Source organism: Lasioglossum baleicum, chromosome 8, assembly GCF_051020765.1.
Source record: "Lasioglossum baleicum chromosome 8, iyLasBale1, whole genome shotgun sequence".
NCBI lineage: Eukaryota > Metazoa > Arthropoda > Insecta > Hymenoptera > Halictidae > Lasioglossum > Lasioglossum baleicum.
Genome location: NC_134936.1, coordinates 2,446,540 through 2,471,467, shown reverse-complemented (window position 1 = coordinate 2,471,467; position 24,928 = coordinate 2,446,540). Strand labels below are relative to the sequence as shown.

Genomic DNA, 24,928 nt, shown 5'->3' with positions numbered 1-24,928 from the left:
TTCAAATTGGGCGCCTTGGTCTGTCGTTATGGCTTTCGGCGCGCCATAACGAGATATCCAAGTGTCGAAAAATGCGCGGGCAACTGTTTGGGCTGTCGTCTCAGACAGAGGAACAGCCTCGACCCAACGCGAAAAACGATCAATCATCGTTAGAAGGTACTGCATACCATTTCTCAAAGGGAGCGGACCGACCATGTCCATGTGGACATGGTCGAATCGACCATCAAGGCGCAATGGTCTTTTCCGGCAACATCTTTACATGCCGGGCCGTTTTGGATTGTTGACAGTCAACACATTCCTTACACCAGCGCTGAATGTCGCGGTGCATATCAGGCCACACATATCTGTGTCTGATTAATTTATCGGTCACTTGAGGACCTGGATGCGCCGGCATGTGAAAGATGTTAAACACCGTACGACGCAGCGTCGGTGGAATATATGGCCGAATGGCCTCTGCCGAAATTTCGCTGCTGACGGTGTGGTGCTCTGGGCCCCAGGAAATATCCTTGAGCACCAAGGAATGATAGGTCGACTTGCGTAATTTCGCCAGTTGATCGTCCTCCTTTTGAAGTTTAGCTAATTGTTTCAAATTAATTTCACAGGGAAGTCTGAGTGACTTCACCTGTGATAGAGCATCGGCGACAATGTTGTCAGGGCCCTTGACATGCTCTATAAGCGTCGTGAATTGCGCGATGAAAGAAAGCTGACGTAGCTGACGTGGTGAGGCCTTTTCCGGACGCTGAGAAAACGCAAAGATTAACGGCTTATGATCCGTGAAAATTTTAAATTAACGCGCTTCTAGTAAATATGAAAAGTATTTGATTGCCTCATAAATCGCCGTCAGCTCACGGTCGTACGCGCTATAGTTACGTTGCGCAGGAGTGAGCTTCTTAGAAAAGAAGGCGAGGGGCTCCCAGGCCGAGCAGTTAATACCAAAAAAGGAATTTTTTGTTCCAAAACCGCCCCAATGGCAAAGTCGGAAGCATCGGTAACCAACCGAAGGTCTGCCCCGGCACGCGGATGCACTAATAGAGTGGCTTGTGCAAAATCTTTTTTGATTTTGTCAAAAGCCGCTTCTGCCTCGCTGGACCAATTGATCTCTCTTTTATCATTCTTTTTTGATTCAATAAAATATGAATTCAGCGGTGCCTGAGTGGCTGCCGCATTCGGAATGTTCCGATGGTAGAAATTTACCATTCCTAAGAAGCGTCGTAATTCGACGATTGTCTTGGGCTTCGAGAAACTAAGTATAGCTTTGGAAGCTGTGGGGCGTATGCCCTTAGAATTGACCGTATAACCCAAGAATTCCAGTTCGCGAACTGCGAACACGCATTTTTCAACGTTTAGTCTAAGATGAAACTTTTTTAGACGGTCAAATACCATGCGGAGGTTAGCAGAATGCTCCTCCTCCGACGACGATGCAACAAGAATGTCGTCAATGTAGATGAAAACAAAGCCAAGATCCCCCAGCGCTCGATTAATGTAGCGCTGAAAAGATTGACTTGCATTTCTCAATCCGAACGTCATAAACACGAATTCGAAGAGGCCAAATGGCGTGGTTATAGCAGTTTTCTGCACATCTTCCGGCGCAACCGGAATTTGGTTGAACGCCTTGTGCAGGTCTAACGAAGAAAATATAGTTTTGCCTGCTAGATTATTGTTATAGTCATGAAGGTACGGCGTGGGATATTTATCGGGAATCGTTACCGAATTTAACAGTCTGTAGTCTCCACAGACTCTCCAGGAGCCGTCCTTCTTTTGCACCATGTGCATGGGACTAGCCCAGGGGCTACTTGAGGGGCGGCAAATGCCGGCCTCAGCCCAGGCTTCGAACTCGGCTTTAGCAGCCTTGAGTTTGTCCTGCGCCAAACAGCGTGGACGCGAAGAAATCGGTGGTCCCTTCGTCAAGATGTGATGAAACACTTCTGATGAAGAGGGTGGCACCGGAATGGAGCTTCCCGTAATTTCTGGATATTCAGACAAAATTGCCGGGCAAGAGGATCTCAAAGCACTCGTATGAACAGAGTGAACAGTAGAATGGCTAATTTCTCCTACTGAGACTACCTTGGTTGCTTTATCAAGAAGACAATGTCTCTTGAGATCAACAGCGAGATCATAATGGTATAAGAGATCAGCTCCTATAATCGCAGAGGGAACATTTGCAATGACAAAGTTCCATTTTATCTCGCGTCTTAATCCTAAATCTAGGATGCGAAATGATTCGCCAAAGGTATCAATTTTCGAGTCATTGGCCGCTAATAATTTAAATTCTGACGGCTTGCGGCATATCTTAGGGTCCGTCGGAAGCAGGGAAATATCCGCGCCAGTATCGACCAGAAAACTTTGACCCGAGACCCCTGTCCTTTAAATGAAGACGTCTAGAATGAACTGCTCCACTACCCACCGCCTCCGTGCGGGAGGGAGCTTCTAGTTTTTTGAAGCGGAGAATTCTTCAAATTTTGGGCAACCCGGTTTACAAGACGTAGGGTTGTGGGGGTAACGAGAATGCGCATAGCATAGACTCGACCTCCTTTGAGAAGATGAAGGAGACTTGCTCCTGTTTTGTCGCGAGTGCGACGGCGATCGTGCCGCAGAAGGGGCACGACGCGTTCCCCTATCCTGCCCGGAATGGGCATTTAACTTTGAGGCAATTGCCTTCAATAGAGATTCTATTCTTTGAAACCTATTGTCAATAGGGTTGGAGGAACCAGAAGAAGATTTAGGTGTGGGAGAATCGCTGGAAGCAGCGCACTTCCTAGAAGGACTGCTAGAAATTGCCACAAGTTTGTCTGCAATTTCTGCAACCTTGTCTAAATCGTTAAACTCTGTGGCTATTAACACCTCACGCTGATGCTCGGAAAGCTGTTCCAAAAATATTTGTCTAAGCACTGTATCCGTGCATCTACAGGCAGCGTTTAAATCACGCAATTGCCGTAAAATTTGAGATGGGCGACAGTCAACATTGACCTGTCCCCTTAAGAGTTTGCGAAGATTCTCCTCATCAGTTGAGGCATAGACTTTGATGAGTCTAGCCTTAGCTCTAGTGAACATATCAGGGTATGGAGGCTCTTTAACTACAATATCGCTAATGTTAGCCATGGCATCGTCATCAAGAGAAGTGGCGAGATAGTCAAATTTGGCTGTCTCAGAAGAGACATTTGCACGGCGCAAAGACGCCTCGATCTGGTGGAACCAGAGTACCGGATTTTTTCTAGAGAAAGTGGGAATTTTTGGTATTTTTGCTACTGCGACCTGGGTCACCGCTTCGGAACTACTACTAGTAGAAGCTAAATTAGCCATAGAAGCTCTAATAATCGCGAGTTCGCGGCGCGTCTCTTCGAGCTGTGCCGCCAGCGCAGCATTAGAGTCTGTATTCCGGTCTGAATTAGACATGTCACAGCCTAAAAATGCAAAACGCGTAATGCGGGCCAATACCCTAATACCGGTTCTATCAAGCTACTTCTACCCTTACGCAAATGCGTAGCACATACAATACCCTGATGTCACGCACAGGCGTGTTACAATGTCACTCCTAATGCTTTGCGAGTGAGAAAACAAGTAGTTGTCACATGCGACACTTGTACTTATTACTCGCCATATTAATCGAAAAATAACGATCGCGGAATCTCGGAGCAATTTGAAAATGTTCGCAACACTCGAGGTATCACGCGAGAGTGTAAGAAATCGCAATAGCGAAATTATCTAATTTGAACAAACGAAATACGCGAACTGTGTGATCGCGCAACACGCGCGAACTGTCAACGACGACGTAACCTAACCTGAAAGAGCACTGCGAGCACACGCACGCGAAAAGCTATACTGTAGGAGTCGCACACACACTAACAGGTTCGCGAGACCTTGAAATGTTTATGTGTCTATATGGCGCACGCCAAATCCACAGGCACCGGAGACGTTGTAAACACCGGTAACCTCCTTCAAGGTCTGGTCTGCCCGGCAACAGGCAACGATGCTGTGAAAACCGCTTCGATGACCTTGACCAGGAACAGAACCGCTTGGCAACAGGCGAGGAGAGTTTGAAGACAAAGGTGTTGTCCTCTGCTGTAGCAAAAATCGCTTGGCAGCAACGATACTGAGGTAGAACGTCAACAGCGTCGACCTTTCCAAGTACGTGCACGAGACACGAGCGGAACACAAAATGGCCGCCCTATTCATTCGTCTCGATTTAAATCTGAAACACACCTTTTTTGCCAAGAAACGGCGACTGTCTCACCCAAAATTTAAGTGGCTTCAAAGCTGAAAGACGCGCCAAGTGCTGTTCGTTGATCTCCTTAATGGCGGCAACAATATGCCAAGGGCCGTGAAAGCAGCTCCTTCCTCGCTGGACCGAACAGCCAGCGGAATGCACGGACTTCTCGCTCCTTTGTTGCAGGTGTAACGTCGTACCGACGTGTTGCGTCGGTTTTGTTCATATGAGCAAATTCTCGCCGTATATACATATATATATATATATGTATATGGTATACTTATACATGCTTATACCTCCTTCGTAAAATCCAAACCGAAATCGCGTTTAAATCCGTACACAGCGATATGTATACAGGGTGTCCCAAGACCCCTTCGACTCCGGGAAATGGGAGGTTAGGTTAGGTCATTTGAAGCAACATTTTCCTTTGCACCAATGTCAGCCGGGGCTTTGTTTAGGAGTTATTAACGAAAAACAGGGACCAATCAGAGCGCGACCTAGACGCGCGATGGCACGTTCAGCCCGGCGCGCCGGGAGACGAGCGCGGTGTAACGCCGCGATGCCGCAACGAACAAGAGTTTTTCGAGATTATGTGAATCCTCCCCGATTTGGATGAGCTTTGGATATGTTGTCAAGACCATGATTCTGAACAACATTTCCCTTTACAGTTTTTGACGGCCGGCTTTAGTTTACGCGATAAGTAACTTGTAATTGTAAATCGATCGATGTACTATCTGAACTATCTCCTCTCCGATTTCGAAGAGCTTTGGATATGTTGTCAAGACCATGATTCTGAACAACATTACCCTTTACAGTTTTTGTCGGTCGGAAGAACTTTACTTGTCAATTCATATGGGTGGATCTCTTTACCCGACTTACGGCAACTTTACCCGAACGAGGGAAAAAGCAGAAACTGATTGTATTAAAACCTCACTTATTCAGCCGTAAATCCATTTGCTGCTTCGAAATGTGTGTCACTGGGTCACTCGGTGACGAACTGCACAGATGTCTTCAGGTATACGACAGTACCGAAAGCTAAGGGACGTACGGCCAGGTCGACGAACTGCACAGCCGGTGGTAAAAGGCCTAAGGGATGCGCGGTCAAGTCGACGATCCAGAATTTCAGTTTCACTTTCGAATCGATAAATAATTCGTATGTTTATTTCACACAGATGCCTTGAAATTTTTCGACACTCACAATCACTGTTCACATTTGTCAACACATAGTTATGCACTAATAATAATTGCCATATCCCTTGTCCTGCTGCACAAATCACAACAATCAGGTAATGCAATCACTAGACTGCGGATTTCATGCATTTGTAGCAAACATGAGTAGGTGCATTTTAAGGCACTAGAGAGATTAAAGTAATTTCAGAACACCAATGTATTATTTTCAACTTCTTAAAATGATCACAGTAAGAATCAATTATCTGTCTGGCTCCTGTCCCTTGTAATAGCGGCAGCCAACTTTCATTTTACATAATGATCCGCATTCTAGTGATTAGATTAAATAATCTTTAATTAGTTTAAGCAATTATTATTAGTGCATAACTATGTGTTGACAAATGTGAACAGTGATTGTGAGTGTGGAAAAATTTCAAGGCATCTGTGTGAAATAAACATACGAATTATTTATCGATTCGAAAGTGAAACTGAAATTCTGGATCGTCGACTTGACCGCGCATCCCTTAGGCCTTTTACTACCGGCTGTGCAGTTCGTCGACCTGGCCGTACGTCCCTTAGCTTTCGGTACTGTCGTATACCTGAAGACATCTGTGCAGTTCGTCACCGAGTGACCCAGTGACACACATTTCGAAGCAGCAAATGGATTGACGGCTGAATAAGTGAGGTTTTAATACAATCAGTTTCTGCTTTTTCCCTCGTTCGGGTAAAGTTGCCGTAAGTCGGGTAAAGAGATCCACCCATATGAATTGACAAGTAAAGTTCTTCCGCGACCGACAAAAAGTCTAAAGGAAATGTTGTTCAGAATCATGGTCTTGACAACATATCCAGAGCTCATCCAAATCGGGTAAAAGATAGTACAATCGATCGATTTACAATTAAAAGTTTTTACATTCATCGCGTAAACTAAAGCCGGCCGACAAAAACTGTAAAGGGAAATGTTGTTCAGAATCATGGTCTTGACAACATATCCAAAGCTCATCCAAATCGGGTAGAAGATAGTACTATCGATCGATTTACAATTACAAGTTTTTACAATTATGTATCTCGTAAACTAAAGCCGGCCGACAAAAACTGTAAAGGGAAATGTTGTTCAGAATGATGGTCTTGACAACATATCCAAAGCTCATTCAAATCGGGGAGGATTCAAATAATCTCGAGAAACTCTTGTTCGTTACGGCATCGCGGCGTTACACCACGCTCGTCTTCCGGCGCGCCGGGCTGAACGTGCCATCGCGCGTCTAGGTCGCGCTCTGATTGGTCCGTGTTTTTCGTTAATAACTCCTAAACAAAGCCCCGGCTGACATTGGTGCAAAGGAAAATGTTGCTTCAAATGACCTAAGGAACCTCCCATTTCCCGGAGTCGAAGGGGTCTTGGGACACCCTGTATATATCTTACGCGTATTTATATACAGGGTGTCCCAAAACCCCTTCGACTCCGGGAAATCCCGGTTCGTTTCGTCGGATCATTTCCGACCCGGGACGTAACACAGGAAAACGTGGTAGCTGGATGCCGCAATGACCTCCAGATGCTCGCTTCCTGGTGTACTGCAAATTCCACGCCGCACGGCGTGTCGGTGTCCTTGAACAGGAACTCTGGAACTCGTTCCTCCCTCGATGCCCCAACCAGATGCGTAATGCGTCGGTTGCGTTATGTCCAAGTGAACAGTCGGGGTTCCCAATGGAGATGCCCACGACAAAAGATCACGTCGGGGTCACCAATGTGGAAATGAGAGGGTGAAGGGGTCACCAATGTGGAGTGACTAGACCATCCACCGTCTCTTCGCACGTGGTGTACCGATATTTGACTCAGGGTCACCAGTGTAGGTAAATTTGTTCGTGAGCCTACACACTCACGTTGTAACTCTCTCTAAGAGGGATTTCGTCGAGGAAAATAAATGTTCACAGGTTATCACCAATCACCTCGATTTATTCGTGGTGAAGTCACCACCCAGCACACAGATACTGTAACCCGAAGGATTACTGACGATTTACACACGAGAGACCACAACGTGGCGAACAATGAAATTCTTAGAATATCTCTCAGGAGCGCAGAACATTACGTCTTACAAGCACGAGATCTTGAAACGAACAGGTCGAGCACAATGGCTCACGAGAGCGTTTCGCTCTCAAGACGCTTGTGCGCAGGCGCGGAGCCTCGTGATTGGACGAGTGCAGCGCCGAGCCCACACTGTATCGGTAACGTGTCTCGTTAGAGGGCGGTCCGGTCCTTTATCTGTGGAAATGAGATCACGTCGGGGTCACCAATGTGGAAATGATAAGGACACGGAGCAGGAATTAGAGAACGCCACGTTGACGGACACAACCGTTCCACACGGAGTCTCGGAACGAAGCGAGTGAGAGGGTTCGGCGGCGCCAATGGCTTCCGCCGATCCCCACTCTGCACATATATGAGAGTGGGGGAAGCGAGTCCCCACACACTCCCCCCCGAGTGGAACGACATTTATTGAATAAAAAATATTTACAATATATGTGCAGTATATACAAAACTGTAAGAGTACATTGCTCCTAACAATTCTTCTTCCGTAGAGGGAAGAGAACCGCGACGAACGCGAGTATGTTAACCGTCTCAACCTCGAAGGGAGAACGCAACATAACAATGCAGTATCATGCGACGGGTTCGACAATGCGACACCGAAGCACGAACGCAGAAAAATGACCGATCTCATTGCTCTTAATCATACATCTTCCATAAAGGGAAGGCAACCGCGACGAACGCGAGTATATAAACCGTCTCGACCACGAAGGGAGAACGCGAGTTATAATAATGACATATCTACGCACGCCCTGCTCACAAGACAGTGACGGCGCGAACTATACACGCGGTAAAGAAACCGTACAGCATTGTTGGTAACAGACAACGCACGCATATAATATGGCGAACCTAACCAAAAAATATATGTATACATATATACATACCGCGACGCAGAAAGCGCGCGGAAAAACTATATTACATCGCGCAAAACGTGGGAACAAACGCAATGGCAGACTGACTGCGGTTGCTAACCAACACGCAAACGCAAAAACTGTCCTTCGGCGTAAACACGCGAAGACAAAAGACGACGTGCCAACCTGAAGGCACGCGCAAACCGTACAGACTCAGGTTGCGTGTACGACAAATAGTCGGTGGACACCAAAGTAGGATGGTTGCGTGTTCAAATCACGTCGGGGTCACCAATGTGGAAATGAGATCACGTCGGGGTCACCAATGTGGAAATGATAAGGACACGGAGCAGGAATTAGAGAACGCCACGTTGACGGACACAACCGTTCCACACGGAGTCTCGGAACATATATGGGAGTGGGGGAAGCGAGTCCCCACATATCGCTCTCAAATATGCGCGGAATTAACGGAGAAGGGACGTCGCAAAAGTTGCAACGTCACAGTAGATATGTTGAAAAACTAAATTTGTGAGACAAAAACCTGCAATAAAACATGTTTAAACAATCATAATGTATTACTATTGCACATCACTGGATTCGGGAAAGTCTAGAGAATCTTTTGCTGTGAAGAATAATACAATATCTTTTATAATAACATCATAATATCTGTTCAAAGTCGAAAAACGTGTTTTTTTTCAAACTCAAATTTCTCAAAAACTGTGCGTGTAGGAGAAAAATTAAGACCAGATTCGGAATCAGAGCTAAAAACTGTATAAGATACACCCAACAGTTATATGGAAACATTTTTGTTGTTGGGCAGTGTAATTTGCTCTGTCTTTCCCTATATTCGTCAGTTGCCACTTCATTTCCTAATTTTGAACGCCTGTCTATCGGTGCCTATTTGGTAAAATAAAAAGATTTAACAGTGAAATTTGAAGGAAATTTAATGCTCTTTCCAAAAATGGAAGACAAAAGTTTATAGGACCCACAGTTTTTGAGTAATAGGCGAAAAACCAAAACAAGGTAATAAAAATAGTGGTTTTTTCCCCCTCCCCAAGTTAGCACAGGGTCCTCGAGGTCGAAAACTGAGATTCGACACCCCAGAGTACCCCTAAATGACGTATCAAAATTTCATTAATTTCGGAATACTTTCCGAATAGACACCTTTTTTTCGACCTGCCTACTGGACTATTCTGTCAAAAAACAAAAAGTGGAAAAATTCAAAAAAACAGGTCCAATTAATTGGAAGAATACGGTTGTGAGCCCATATGTTGATAACATTTCTAACGATATGAAAAGAATTTTCAGAAAGGCTGGAATTCACACTATTTACAAAATACCCTTTTATTTAAAAAACTGGTTTCCACCAGTTAAAGACAAATTACCACTTTCAAATGTTGCAACATAGTTTACTCAATACCGTCTAAAGGTTGCAGTGGCACATATGTTGGACAGACGTCAAGACATTTAGACACAAGAATTAAAGAACATAAAAAGAATATTTTTTTGCCTCCAACACAACACACCGCTTTGACGAAGCATTCATTTGAGTTTGACCACGCATTTGATTTTGAAAATGCAAAAATCTTAGACAGAGAACCTAACTTACAACACAGAATACTTCTGGAAACAATTCTCATGATTAAACAACGAAGCGTAAATCTTAGGTACGAAACCCCAAAGATTCATGAATATTACGCAACATTGCTAAACCAGTAATGTATTTATGATGAAGTTTCCACATATATACAAAGTATTGTTTCTCTTCCACCTATAAACACCTGGTGTTTATAACATTTTTGGTCTAAACTATTGAATGTCAATGTTCTTACCATATCTGTAAATGGTATTCAATTGGATGTGTTCTGTCGGGTATGGCACTTCGTCAATTCGAATTTACCGCCAAGAATCGATTCAATAACTTGTCGATCACTGTGTCTGATTGGCTGAACGTCAAATACGTCGATCCAATATTTGTGTGGTTGCTCTTCATAACGGTCGTTAGATCAATTCAATTTAGACCAGCATGGAATTCTGTTCTATTAGTTCAAGCTTCTAAAATTCTTTATACATAGCAAGTAGGTGTCTTAAGGGTTCATTTTATAAATAGTGCTCTTTTTCGTGTTAAATACCAATGATATTAATTCAGTATATATTTTCAGACGCATTTCTCTTGAAAATGATCCAAATCCGGATCGAAACGTAGAGGTTAACTTTTGCAAATTTGCTTTGTCTTTTCTTTTGATCGAAACTGTGCGCTGTGAGCATATTTTATCAAATATTTACGATCGTGAAACAACAAATTAATTATCTTTGTTATAACGTTTAAATTCCTTAACAATGTATACGCCACCTATTGACACGATAAACTCTGACAAGTTCTAGTTAATAGCTTTTTAAATAAATACAGCATGTTATATTCTGCCTATGCCAGGTCTGCCAGGCATCTCCTGGGGTGTAGAGGGGAGTAAAAGATTCAGGGAACCCCTGGGGTTAGCCTGGGAACACCTGGGGTTAGACACGATCCCCGGCGCTTGGCCTTTGTGCGAGCTTCGCGAATTATTGCTAGACAGTCACAGACCAAACTAAATGGTACAAAATGTCTGACTGTCCGTGGCGGCCCAGACTAAACAGTCCTTAGAACGTCCGTGAGGGACTCGAGCGCGTGCGACAAACATCGGTCGCCAAAGTAATTGTTACGCGCCGGCTAACCTCAAAAACGCTGCCGGCTTCCACTGACACACAGTGGGCGAGAAAGCGATATTTTGGGACAGAAATCTGCCGACAACTCATTTTTTCATCGATTCAATTGGAATTTTTTTGAAAATGTTCGTGAAGGTCTATACCTTAATGACGTGCTGCGCGAAAATCGTTATCAAGAATCCTTACCTACAACACCCAATAACTCCGATACTTCATCCGCCCATACCATAAATTTGCATGTCCCAGTTCAGCTGCCGACACTTCTTAACCCCAAACCGCAAAATTTGAAACTGTAAATTCGGCACTTATGAGACTTACCATTAATTTATTGATCCAACAGCAGCGTTTTCGCTTCTTCAGAAAGAACCTCCTTGTGCTTGCCATCCTTTATTTTTAGAGAGCTTATAAGTAGATCGGATAATAATAACATATGGCGTATAATGTCTATATTTGTCTTTTTGCGGCAACACAGATTTTTGTCCCAAAACGTCGCTTTCTCGCCCAGTGTGCGACAGCGAGATTGTGTCATCAATCGTGCAATAAATTATTTTTAGCCAAAATCTCATGAGTGATTCTTTCGTGAGTAATCCTTACCGCCGCGGGGAACGCCTCGTGCCCGTCCCGCGTAGTACCCTGCGCCCGTTCGCGGAGTATCCAGGATAAATCTCGGTGATCGCAGGCTCGAATTCGTGTTGTTCACGACTCGCACGTTGTGGCGAATCTTTTAGTGCGGCACCTTCCAGTGCCTGGCGCCCGAATAATATTAAAGATCACGTGAAACGACGAGCCTGCGAACATCTTTTGTCCCGGGTGGACCGCGTTTCGTGCGGTCGTACGCGGTCCGGCCAGTCCGGCCTCCTGGCCTATAAATACACGGTGTCGCTGACGTTTTCGCCCCTCTGGCAATTACGAAATACTAGACGACGTGACAATGGACTTTGATTTTTTAGCCCGTGAACAGCTAGAACGTCGATTTGACCCACGCACGGTGCGCCGCGGCGCGCGTACTCAGAGATGTCAGGCAGCCGCTCAAATCAGCCGCGAATCGGCAGAATCTCTACTTCAATCTGACGTTCGGATCATGGTATTACGATCATTTCTCGTCAAGATATAGCGAGTTAAAGGAAAAATGGAAATTGTGAGTTTTTTAAGCATATTTTCAGAAATACCTGGTATGTCGAAATGTTAATGAAATTGAAAAAACAAAAGGAGTGCCTTGAAGAGAAAGAAACGCTCTTTCTATTGCTTTTTTGCACAAGATTCTACGATAATTTTTTTGCTTTCTGGAGCCAGTTAAAGTTGAAATGCCCATATTTACTTCAATGTTGAATAACTCGAACAAAAAAAACTCACAATATTCAACAACCACACAATTTACACACGAAAGATAGCCTTTCCAAATGATATTAACGCGACTTATCAAAAAAATTTGTTGCTCCCCGTGTGATGTTCCAAAGTTGCACAAAATTTTTGTTAACCGTCAATGTTGTCTTCATCTCGTTATAACTTTGTAAAAAACCAACATAGCAACAATTTGAGGTTTCAGGCTTTCAAACCATTGTTTAACGATATCGATACGGCAATTTTTGACGGAGTTATGAACACGTAAAGTGGGACCAATTTTTCGGGTTCGCACTAGTGATCCCTTAATTCTTTTGAGGAGTGTATTTTTAACACTGCAAGATGATTTGGTACATTGTCATGTATTTGAAGGGAAAACGAACAACTGATTACAAAGTTAGAGCTCAGTAAAAAGAGATTAAATATGTTACGAGCCAGAGCCGCGAACAGCACGAGTGGCCGGCGTCGGTTTGTTACCTTAGGAATATGGTATCAATTTGTTACTTAAGGTACGCGGACGAACCCAATGCGAAATTGGGTAGCCGCTAGGATTATAGACAGCGAGGACGAACCTGACGCGGAGGCCGGGAGCCTCTAGGAATAGAGTCAAGTGTAGAAGAACCTGATGCGAAATCAGGGAGCTGCTAGGAGGGTGAACCTTCGTGAACGTATCCAATGCGAAATTGGGCAGTCACTAGGAGCGACGCGCAGACGAACCCGATGCGAAACCGGGGAGCTAATACATAGGAGGTTGTAGAACAGCGTGAACAAACCCAATGCGAAATTGGAAAGCCGCTGGGACGTAGGAGGAGAGCACAGACGTACCTGACGCGAAATCAGGGAGCTGGTAGGATGCGGACGAACCCAATGCGAAATTGGGAAGCCACTAGGATTGTTAGTAGGCCTAACTAGTAGGTTAACTAGTATAATCTCTGTTTGCACAATTGGTATGTCGTGAACGAACCTGATGCGAAATCGGGGAGTCGCTAGGATTGTTAGTAGGCCTCGTAACTACAACCCCTGGCAGAATGTTTCCGATCGGAGGCATTGATATGGAATTTAGAGAAAACATTCACGATTTAGAAGTATATAATATTACTTTATGCATTAAAAACTGATGGGAAATGAAAAAGGGCTTATTGAAGAATGAAAAATAATTCCATTTATTATAAGAAAGAAACGAGAAAATAAACAAAATGTTACACGGAAAAAAGTTCTCGATTAATAGAACAGCTGAAAGAAAGTTTCCGAAAGAAATATCCTCAACAATTGGTGCAAAAGTGGTGTCTCTCCATCTTTAACGATTGTTTTTAAACATGTGTAAACATTCATAATGTATTAATATTAGATATCACTGTATTCGGGAAAGTCTATAGAATCTTTTGCTGCAAGAACAATCCAATATCATTTATAATAACATCACAATATTTGTTTAAAGTTGGGAGTGTAGAGAATTGAACTAGTATTACCTAAGATGCACGGTGTTGACGCACTGGCAAGGCAGGGGTCTCGGAGCAACTTTATCACTGCCTAATAGATTTTACACCGGACTCGCGGAATGTATACGGTTAATTTCGATACGAAGGGGAACTTTAGCCCGATCTCACTGGTAGTTGACTTCCGAGATGCAGGACGACGCGACACGATTCGTGACTACGATAGTACTAGCCCGCGAGAGCAAAAATGCCAGTACCCTTGGAGTGAACATTCGTATTGTGTCAACATCCATTTGATCGTGCGTACGTGTGGGCCGTAAACTAAACAGCTATGTGGATTTGACTAGGGTGGCTCTGTGCGTTTATCTAGGACGGTTCCTGCCAGAGATGATCTTGAACATCTGTTCGTCATCCGTAACAAATACAATGTTGAAAGTATACTTGAATTTCATATTTAATTAAAATTTCATTTACACTTCTCTGGTTTTATACATACCCGTTCGTGAACCGTATGTGGCCGATTTTGAAAGAAAGAAAAGTCCCTGATCAAGACTGTCTTTATAAGATCTGGATCATGTATAACGAGAATAGGTGATATCCCTTCGAACAATCCAACCACAGGTTCGTGTTTGTATCTCTTGTAAAGGTCCATTACTACTTCTGTTATACCTATTCTTGCAAGAGTTAGACTCAAGAGATTGCCGAAAATCGGGTGAGGTCGTGGTCCAAATACGCCACGTTTTCTCCAGAAATCATAATGGGATACCCAGTAATAATAGAAGACGATAAGTAAAGCAATCACGCCGCAGAAAAGTTCCAAGTAACTCGACATTGTTTCCGCTATTGCTCAGCTAACAGTTAAAAATTAGGTTCTGCAAGCTGCTGAATATTTGATTTTAATAGGTTGACCAATAGCTGATGTCGAATTCCACTGTAAATGATCGTTCCTGTTGTTTGTGCAGTGTCTAAATGATCTTGCCTGTTGACCATAAAAAAATTAATTCATGTAATGTCAAATGTACGTGACAAGAACACGGATAGGGTTAACTGAATCTACAAAATGTCCTTTACGAAGGCAATGTTTCAATTAAATTATACTTAATATTATATTTATATTTAACTTTCTTCTGTATCGAAATGACAAATAGAAAGGCAGTGAGATAGCATTCATTAATGAAATTGGATTGATGGAAGTTTCAGAGAATGTGTATAATTGATACAAATCTACAAAGAAATTTATAGAGGCACACATAAAGGAAGTTGTAAAAAACAACGTTTAGTATTTTCTCGACAAATTGAAATTTTTGCAAATTTTTTTTTTCATCTAATAAATTAATTGTTCTAACTCTCTTATCTAAAAAATGCTAGCCGCATGGTCGAATACTACAAAAGTTATCGTCTTTTCAAGAGTATCCAATTATTAATAAACGTCACTGTAAATCCCAAAATAGTTCTATTATTAATATAGGTTTTGCACTCCAAATTTACCCTTTTTCATGTCTAATTCATCCGTATGGAAATCAATTTCACCCTTTTGCAAATCAGTTTCACCCATTAAGAATATTTAAAATTAATTATTTCTCTATTTAGATTAATTTACACCCCCGTGAATGGTTTCATTACTGCAAGGGAAAAATATAAGACGCAATACAGTGTTCCCGCGATTGATGTGACTTTCAGGTATGCGGATGATGTGACTTTTTTATCTCTACTACTAGGGGTTTCCCCCTCGGGCGGTCGATCGCGCTACAAAGAAATTAAGGTATTAGGGTGTTTAAATTGGGGTTTTATGATACTCGATGTATCATTCTCAGGTATGGAATAGTAATTAGTACAATACAACAATTTCCCGCTTAGCACCGTTGTTTACCCAGGATCGTCATTTACACTTGGAAAAGTTATCCCTCCAAGAAATCTATGTTCGGAACAGGTAAAAAGACGTAGTGCCATTTCGTTCCCTGAGACCAGTGATGCCAGAAATGTGCAACATTTCACGCGCATACTCGATACCCCCAAGGTTCTCACAACAATCGCGGAACACTGTACTCAATACGCTTCAGTAAATACATATGTATTGTTCATCCAACGAAAGATGGCAGAGATTTTGACAGTGGGTACAGGGGGATCTGCGACACCCCACTCTTGACGCTAGGCTGCGGATCTCGCTCTTGCGCTTAGGTTTTGCTGGGAACGGTCGACATAGGAGCACCGGCGCAGTGCTTCGATCGAGCCCAACTTTTTTCGCGCATGCGCGGCAGTAGTATATATACACGGGTTCTAAGCCACTTTTCAATTCACGGGAGTGCGGTACCGCCGAGCGGTATTGCGCAAGCATATATTACGTCATATTTTTAAATGAAATTATTGCATCATATCATTTGGAGGAGGGGGAGGGGGGCAATAATTTTTATGGAATTATTGCGTCATATTTTTTTCGGGGTGGGGGAGGGGAGGCAATACAGCAATCCCTTGAAATATCCACGTGTTTTCTTGACCTCTCTGAAAGATGATATTCCTTTTCAAGGACAGTTTCCTGGTATTACGTAAGCCTGGTGAGGGGGAGGGGGAGGGGGGGGGGGGTCCCTGGGAACGTGTCCGAACGTGTTTATGGTTTCACGTCTCCTTATCTATGTCATGCAAGATGTAAGACTGTTTATGTCTGTCATCGCCATCCAGCTATCGTAAACACTCATTTGATCTGAGTTCGATGAGCGTCTTGTTTAATTTCGTAAATATATACAACGGTCCCCTCTGGAAGATCTTCTTATTTATGTAAGAGGACCACACAGCCAGCCAAAAATTTTTCTCGGCATCGAGTTGTCAAACTTGAGGACCAACGGTTTTTCTCACGTGCGGAGATTTCGACGAACGTATAATCTCGCGAGTTCGATGAACGTCTTGTTTAATTTCATAAATATACAAGGGTCCCCTCTGAAAGATCTTCTTATCGATGTCATGCAAGATGTAAGAGGACCGTGTCACTGTTTCTGTCTGCCATCGCCATACAGCCAGCTATCGTAAACATTCATTAAGAGTAGCACATTTCAAATAATTTCATACATCTTTTTATCGTAGTTGGTGGGGATGGTAAGAATGAATGAACAGGACGCGATGGAACGCGAAGTCTTCGCAAACGTTCCATTAATGATTAACTGCTGGAACTTCGAAATGAAATACGGAATCAAAACTGTATGAATACTGAAAAAAATGTAAACTGAGTTTTTCTTGAGATATATTTCTGTCAATTCTTCATCTCCGCTCTCTGTCTCTATCTCCCTGGTTATTACAATTTATGGATAGACCGTATGGCGATTATTAACTTCATCAATCGATTGAATCAGTCTTCGATTTTTCGATGATTTCTTCTTTTAATCGTACACATTAATCAATCTTGACTAAAATTTTAATCGATTAATGCCCAACTCTGGGGTATTTGACCAAAAATCTAGAAAGAAGTCAATTTCTAAATTTTTCCGTTTGTCATGGAATTTTTTCTATCCAACGTAGCTAAACGTCGCTTGTAGTATACTTCATTGAAAGCCAAGAGATTTTACGCCACGCTTTCTGAAACAGCGTCCGTTCATTGGCAATTTTCAAGTGTTTTGAGGAAAATTGTGTAAATTCTTGTATTACAGAAGTTTTTCAGTTAGGTGTACAGAGCACTTTCGCACAGATTTCATTTTGTTATCATTTAAATTAGTATAGTTATTAATATTTGTGAACATAATCAATCATGCTGTAAATTTTTTACGATTATAAAGTTTATCGACGATTTTGTTATCGGGCGGAGATTTCGACGAACGTCTAATCTCACGAGTTCGATGAACGTCTTGTTTAATTTCATAAATATACAACGGTCCCCTTTGAAAGATCTTCTTATCGATGTAATGCAAGATGTAAGAGGACCGTGTCGCTGTTTCTGTCTGCCATCGCCATACAGCCAGCTATCGTAAACGCTCATTAAGAGTAGCATTTCAAATCATTTCTTCCATCTTTTTATTGTAGTTGGTGGGGATGGTAAGAATGAATGAACAGGACGCGATGGAACGCGAAGTCTTCGCGAACGTTCCATCGTTGCAAGCGTTTGTCGTGTTGAGATTCAAAGATCAATCATTTTTCCATACGTGACGGTTTTCGCGTACTGCCCGTTGGACTTGTGCGTGTGTGTGGAATATTATATGGAGATATTTTTTACATTAGTGGTAGGGGTATCCATTATAAATTGCTCGTAACAGTCGTCGTATGAAGTTATACCACAAGAAAAAAAACGTCGACAATCAGGATCGCTATACGAAGTTACATCGCATGTGTGTTTTTATCATCCGACCAGCCAACTTCGCGCATCCCCCTTCCTTCAACAGTAAGTACAATAAAAAATTAATAAACGATGTAAAATCTAGTGAAAAAACTTTCTTTATTTAGATGGATCGAATCACTCAAATCAATGACACGGACGGTTTCATTGTGGGAAAAAAATTTATATGCAAAGAGTTAGCCATGATCGATGTTTGTCACGACGACGGCTCGTTCGAACTCTCCGAATTTCGCTTGGGGAAGAACGTTGTTTATCCGACGCTGACAAAAAGTCTGCATGGTATGTCAGCAATTTCATACACGGGATTCCATTTAAAGATTTCGGCTATGAAAAATATCAACAGCACGATATATTCGAAGTAATTCAAAATTTTGTGCGCGATTACGCGAATCCTGTCGTAGCGGACAAAGGTGGATGTTTCGAGAGAGAGACATCCTTCGAAAAATGAAAATAAACTCGATAATTTTGGAAGATTTCAACTGTCCGAAATACGATGTACTAGTTCGCGATCCCGTGTATGAAATTGCTGATGACGAACCGTGTCGACTTCACTGTTGGCAACCGACAAAAAACATCACATACCATTGCAGTCTGCGCGAAGTACAAACATTTCGAGCAGGGGTTAACAATTATAAAAACATGTAAAGTATCAGTTATAAAGACGCGACTTTGAATTTTTTCCACGTCAAAACCACAAACATGACACCTCTTTTTACGTTTTTTTTATTTTTTTCACACAGTGTTTCACAATGATTGCGAAATTGGAGATTGATCCTGGACGAAGCGCGGTATGGACGTCTGAGGATTCGTCAAAGAATCGTCGCTCGAAGGTAAATAAATTTTCAAAGAAAAAATATCCCAAAGTATATAACATGATATATAACTGTCTATCTGTCTGTTCGCAGGAAACAAAAATAATGAAGATAAATGACAAGAAATTCACTGCAATAATTATATTTTAATTATTTTTTAATACTTGTATATTTGTATAATTAAAGAGTAGATAAGAGTAACTTTTCACTAATGTAAAAAATATCTCGCTGTATGGGGAGGGGGCGATATTATTACTGTAATTGTTTTCTTTTTAATAAATACAAGTTAATTGTATGAGTAGGAGGACGAGGCGGAGGAGGAGGATTGGTTTTAAATAAAAAATAAGATCTTTCTTATAATTTTTTTATTTGATAAAGTATAAAACAGCTAACGAATGAACAGTGCGAGGCACTTATCAACGCAGCGCATTGCAACATTTGCGAAAAACCATGTGAGGAAAATGATATACGGGTGCGCGATCATTGTCATCTAACAGAACGATATAGAGGCCCCACGCATCAAGATTGCAATTTAAATTACAAAAATTCGTTTTGCATTCCCATAGTTTTCCACAGTTTATCCGGGTACAATTCACATTTCATTATCGAAGAAATAGCTGATGCGTTTGAAGGTAGTGTCAACGTATCTAGGTGCACGGTAGTGCACCAGCCAAGTTCTTGCACTACCACCTTTTACACGAAACAATTTAGCCGTTTTTTAGAGGCTTATAACTCGGCACTGGAGGCAGATGGAGAGATGTAATTTCGTACAGTTGTTAAATGCTATCATGTCTCAATATTGACAAAACATTAATCTTCCAACATTAGTAGGTTCCGAGATATAGGACCTCAAAAATCGTTAAATTTGTCACTGACTGACTGACTGACTGACTGACAGATCATCAAAACCTTTTGGGTACTTCCCATTGACCTACAAGCTTGAAATTTCGCACACAGGTCTACCATAACAAACCATCGAAGGAATAATTGTCAAAGTTTGAAATTTTACACCTTAAAGGGGTGGTATTGAAAAAAAACATTACGAAATAGGTACGTAGGATAGAACATATAGAAAATGGCTGTATCTCGGGAACGGTGCGTCCTACCGCAAAAATAACAAAATTTTCAAAAGGCTTAACCCAAAGCAAAAAAAAAAAATAAAAATAAAAATTTTTTTTTTAATTTAAAAATGGCTGCATCTCGGGAACGGTGCGTCCTATCGCAAAAATGACGAAATTTTCGACAGACTTTACGCGGGGCATATAGGGTATGCCCAACCACATGACGACGTGGTCTTTTGATCTTCCGAAAAAAAATGAAAATTAAAAAATGGCTGTATCTCGGAAACGGTCCGTCCTACCGCAAAAATAACGAAATTTTCAAAAGGCTTAACCCGAAGCATATAAAGTATGCCCAACCACATGACGTATGTGGTCTTTTGATTTTTCGAAAAAAAAAATTGAAAATTAAAAAATGGCTGTATCTCGGAAACGGTGAGTCCTACCGCAAAAATAACGAAATTTTCAAAAGGCTTAACCATAAATTGATAATTGATGAAATTTCAACAAAAAGTGATGAAATCCCAACAAAAACATTCTGTAAACAGGAGCCAAGTTCTTATGGCCGTAAAAAGTTGTGAGATCAAACAAAATACGGCCAAGTTCGTTAGCTTAGAAATATCTCTTGGAATACTGAAAGAAGCGTTTGTAAAAATTAGTTAAAAAGAACGCTATTTAATTTTTAATGAGTTACATGGTGGGCTAAATTATTCAAACTTGGCCGCTACCTAAGACCTTTTATGGTCATTGGTTTAGAAAGTAACGGCCAAGTTCGTTAGCTTAAAAATACCTATTGCAATATTGAAAAAAGCGTTTGCAAAATTAGTTAAAAAGAACGCTATATAATTTTTATAGAGTCACATGGTGGGCTAAATTATTCAAACTTGGCCGTTACTTTTTAAACCAATGACCATAAAAGGTGTTAGGTAGCGGCCAAGTTTGAATAATTTGGATGTGGAATAGTGGATAAGTTGATGTGGAAGTTACATCCTCGTACCCCCCCCCCCTAAAAATAAAAAAAGAAACCAAAAGGGGGTGGGGGGGGGGTACGAGGATGTAACTTCCACATCAACTCGCGGGAAGTGACGTCACCACAAGCGGTTGTGGACCACACGTGTTGAGCGAAGTTCGAACGTGTTTCCGTTCGGACACGATCCTACATGTATTTGAAAAGATAAAGATAAGGGGAACCGACTCAAGGTTGATGATTTTATGGTAACTTGATATGACTCGATGAATGCTACTCGATTTTTCTCCCTAATAAGTGAAATGAAAACGGCAGATCGCAATCGACTGCAGCCTCAAATGGTTGCTGCACTCGGTAGAGTTAAATTAGAATTTAGGAATACTCATATGAAATGTAGCGATTATGTTATAAGCGACGATTTTATACAGAATTTTAATAGCGATATGTACAAGAAAGAAAGTATACCGCAAGAATTTGAAAATTTAATTATAGGAAGCGAAAGTGATGATTGTAATTAGCAGGTCGCAAATATACATTTTTTAAAACATAATTTGTGTTTATTTAACAATATACAAGAATAAATTTATTTCGTTATTGCAGTATAGCTTACCTTTAGGTAGAATAGAATACTAGCGAAAGCAATAGCAGTGATTGTAATTAGCAGGCCGAAAATATACATTTTTTAAAACATAATTTGTGTTTATTTAACAATATACAAGAATAAATTTATTTCGTTATTGCAGTATAGCCTACCTTTAGGTAGAATAGAATACTAGCGAAAGCAATAGCAATGATTGTAATTAGCAAGTCGCAAATATACATTTTTCAAACCTTAATTTGTGTTTATTTAACAATACACGAATAAATTTATTTCATTATAGCAGTATATAGCCTACCTTTCCGAAGCAAATCAGCTTGTATAAGCGTACGGTGTTTTCTGCGCCACTCGGTAGCATGCTCCACGCGGCACGCGGCAGCGGCAGTGGTAAGAGTGGGAGAAGCGAAGGCAGGCTTAACGCAGCTTGGTGGCGAGAGACGGAAAAGTAAGGCTGCGTTTATAGTTCCTGACTCGCGTGCTTTTCGTCTCGCGTGCTTTTGGTCTCGCGAGACAGCGGGTCAGAAATTTCGAGCGGGGTCGACGGGCCCACTGTGCGAGGCACGAAAAAAGGTCTCTACGGCTTCACGGTTCGTTTAGGTAAACTACCGATAGCTTTCCTTTAAGGCGGTAGGATATCTTCGGAGACCTTTTTTTGTGCCACGCACAGCGGGGGGCACAGTGGGCCCGTCGACCCCGCTCGAAATTTCTGACCCGCTGTCTCGCGAGACCAAAAGCACGCGAGACGAAAAGCACGCGAGTCAGGAACTATAAACGCAGCCTAAGGGGCCGGGCACGTCCAGCATCTGGCAACCCTGCCTCGGACTAGCGGATCGTGGATGGGTAGAGGAGCGTTCCGTGCTTGTCGCTTGGTCAGGTGTGGTATTGCCACTACTGCTCATGCTTCGGCTCAGAACGCCCCTACTGGTATCGGCGAGCCGTATTTATACCGCCCCGGTTATCTTTGACTCGCGAGTTCTCGCCGTATTTTCGCTCGTTGGCCTACCTTCAGGGGCAACGTGTCTCGCGCCTATTGAGATCGTCACATGTTAATAACAATTTTTTTATATTACATAAATTATTTTTATAGAGGTCACTATATATTGTCAGAAAAATGCCTATTGAATTTTTTGTGACAGTGGTCGCAAATTAAACGAAAACTTTGTTTATTTAACAAAAAATTGTAATAACAATTTTAAAAAAAGAAAGAATAAATATTCTTTTAATTATGAATTTCAACATTTTTTTATTATTTATGTTATGCCCTGAGGGGGATCGTAATATGGAAGAGAGGAGGAAAAAGGAAGGAGCGTTTCGTCCTAGGCCCGCTAGAGGACTCGTCAGTAAGGCTATCTAGCGGGCCCTGCCTTAGACGGTTGGGATGTCGGAATGCGGTTGAGGACTGTATACAGGGTGTCCCAAAACTCGTGAAAATCCCGAAAAGGGGTGGTTCCTGAGACCATTCTAAGAGACATTTTCCTTTGCACCAATGTCAACTGCGGCTTTGTTTAGGAGTTATTAACGAAAAACACGGACCAATCAGAGCGCGCCCTGGCCCGGCGCGCCGCGCCGGCAAGCGAGTGTCGGTGGTACGCCGCGACATCGCAACGAACAAGAGTTTCTCGATAATGTGAACCCTCTCCGATTTCGATGAGCTTTGGATATGTTGTCAAGACCATGATTCTGAACAACATTTCTCTTTAGACTTTTTGGCGATCGGCTTTAGTTTACGAGATAATCGTAAAAAAAGAGAAGAAGCAGAAACTGATTGAATTAAAAACTCACGTATTCAGCCGTAAATCAATTTGCTGCTTCGAAATGTGTGTCACTGGGTCACTCCGTGACGAACTGCACAGATGTCTTCAGGTATACGGCAGTACCGAAAGTCAAGGGACGTACGGCCAGAATCATTGAGGAACCGAGTACTTGCGGGAAAGGTCTTTCGACTCCTGTCCCTCTCGTGGCGCATGTAGGAAGTTGCCGCTACAGCCCCTTAAAAATTTCACCTAAAACATGAATTTTTACTCCCTGAAAGTGATACAGTCAAGAATCCAGTTATATTCTGGATTTCCAAGTATTGTTAGAGAAGATTGCGGGGAAATCCTGGTGATGGTTCTACGGTATGAGTAACGTAGTTTCATCTTTACGGATTTTTTGCCACCTTTTGGAAAAACAGAGATCTAACGAACGAAACTTTGTTTATTTAGCATAAAAAATTATTGTTAACTTTTTTTACTTAAAGAATTTATTAAAAATAATTAATTTACACAATTCATTTTAACTAACTGTACTAACTAATATATCCTTAAAAATTTTTACCCTGAATCCCAAATAATCGTAATTTCCGCGCGATTCATTCTTGGAAATTATAAAAGTTGATATTTAAACTTAAATTGCGGCCAAAGTTGTTCGAAGTTGCCAGATATTTTTTACACAAAGTTAGTTCAATATTATACCTTGCCAAAACAGTTAGTGCCAGACCGATGCTGCTTAACACTTTTAAGATTTGCTTCCATTAATAAAAAATGAGCCGAAAACAGAAATTTCCAATTAGCCCATATTACTTAATGTTTAATAATTTTTGAACAGTTTTTTTGCCATTTAAGCGTTGTACCTGTGGCAACCTGTCCACAAAATTTTACACAAATTCGTTGGATAGTTTCTTTTTTACGGATTTTTGACCGCTTTTTGGCCATTTCGCACCACTGTGCGGCGCGCCGGCCCACAGTGGAAAATTTGGACCAAACTCGATTCAAAATCAAAGAACTTTCGATAGAAATGAGGTAGAGCGATGAAATTTTTTTTAATTACATAACGTAGGCCCGTTACGAATAAACCCCTAGCAAACCTCCACCGGTTATACACAACGTCGCGATCTAGTAACGCACCACCGGCCTCCTGTCATAACAACAACACCGCCTGTACCGCACGTACCCCGCACCCAGGCCCGTATTCCAACGGGAATCCAAATCAAATTTCCAAAATACTGTTCGAAAGACGGTATACGTCATTATCAAAATACCGCACCGCACCACCATCCCTTACCACCAAACCATCCCTATAAAAGCCGTCGCGAACAGACTAGAATCACCTGAGTCTGCCAGCAGTTATCCAGGGACAACATCGTGCGATATTCCAGTGCTGTGAGTATTCTACCTGTAACCGTTGTCCACGTCTCCGCCGTTATCGGCATCCTGGTTCCGCTGGTACGAGCCGTGCTCTACCTCGAACACCCGGTGCGTCACCGGTCTCTTTCGCTAGGCGCGTCGCCTCCGAGAGTCGACGATTAAGAAGCGGTGTGTCACCCCTTCGGCCTCGTCGGAACCCTGCCGTCCTGCCCGTCCGCTGGTGCGAGCCGTGCTACACCTCGAACACCCGGTGCGTCACCGGTCACTTTCGCCAGGCGCG

General features: G+C 42.2%; 1 protein-coding gene and 1 long non-coding RNA gene across 2 annotated transcripts; one reads left to right on the top strand and one right to left on the bottom strand.

The window, feature by feature from the left end:
* Positions 1–223: 223 nt before the first annotated feature.
* On the bottom strand, positions 224–3,393 carry LOC143211624 (uncharacterized). Its single transcript, XM_076429456.1, has 3 exons — positions 2,478–3,393; positions 1,150–2,357; positions 224–739 (listed from the first exon to the last, which is right to left on the bottom strand). Exons 1-3 carry the CDS (start codon positions 3,391–3,393, stop codon positions 224–226), a joined length of 2,640 nt encoding a protein of 879 aa, XP_076285571.1.
* A 12,983-nt stretch (positions 3,394–16,376) lies between these two features.
* Positions 16,377–20,277, top strand: LOC143211372 (uncharacterized). Its single transcript, XR_013009445.1, has 4 exons — positions 16,377–18,133; positions 18,196–18,729; positions 18,829–18,918; positions 18,994–20,277. It is a non-coding gene; the product is annotated as an uncharacterized LOC143211372 (long non-coding RNA).
* The last annotated feature ends 4,651 nt before the right edge of the window (positions 20,278–24,928 follow it).

Coding starts and splice junctions, on each gene's coding strand:
- LOC143211624 (XM_076429456.1), bottom strand. CDS start 3,393: ATGTCTAATTCAGACCGGAATACAGACTCTAATGCTGCGCTGGCGGCA. Junction 2,358..2,477: donor CCCCCACAACCCTACGTCTT/GTAAACCGGGTT, acceptor TTTAAAGGACAG/GGGTCTCGGGTCAAAGTTTT. Junction 740..1,149: donor CGAATGCGGCAGCCACTCAG/GCACCGCTGAAT, acceptor GCGTTTTCTCAG/CGTCCGGAAAAGGCCTCACC.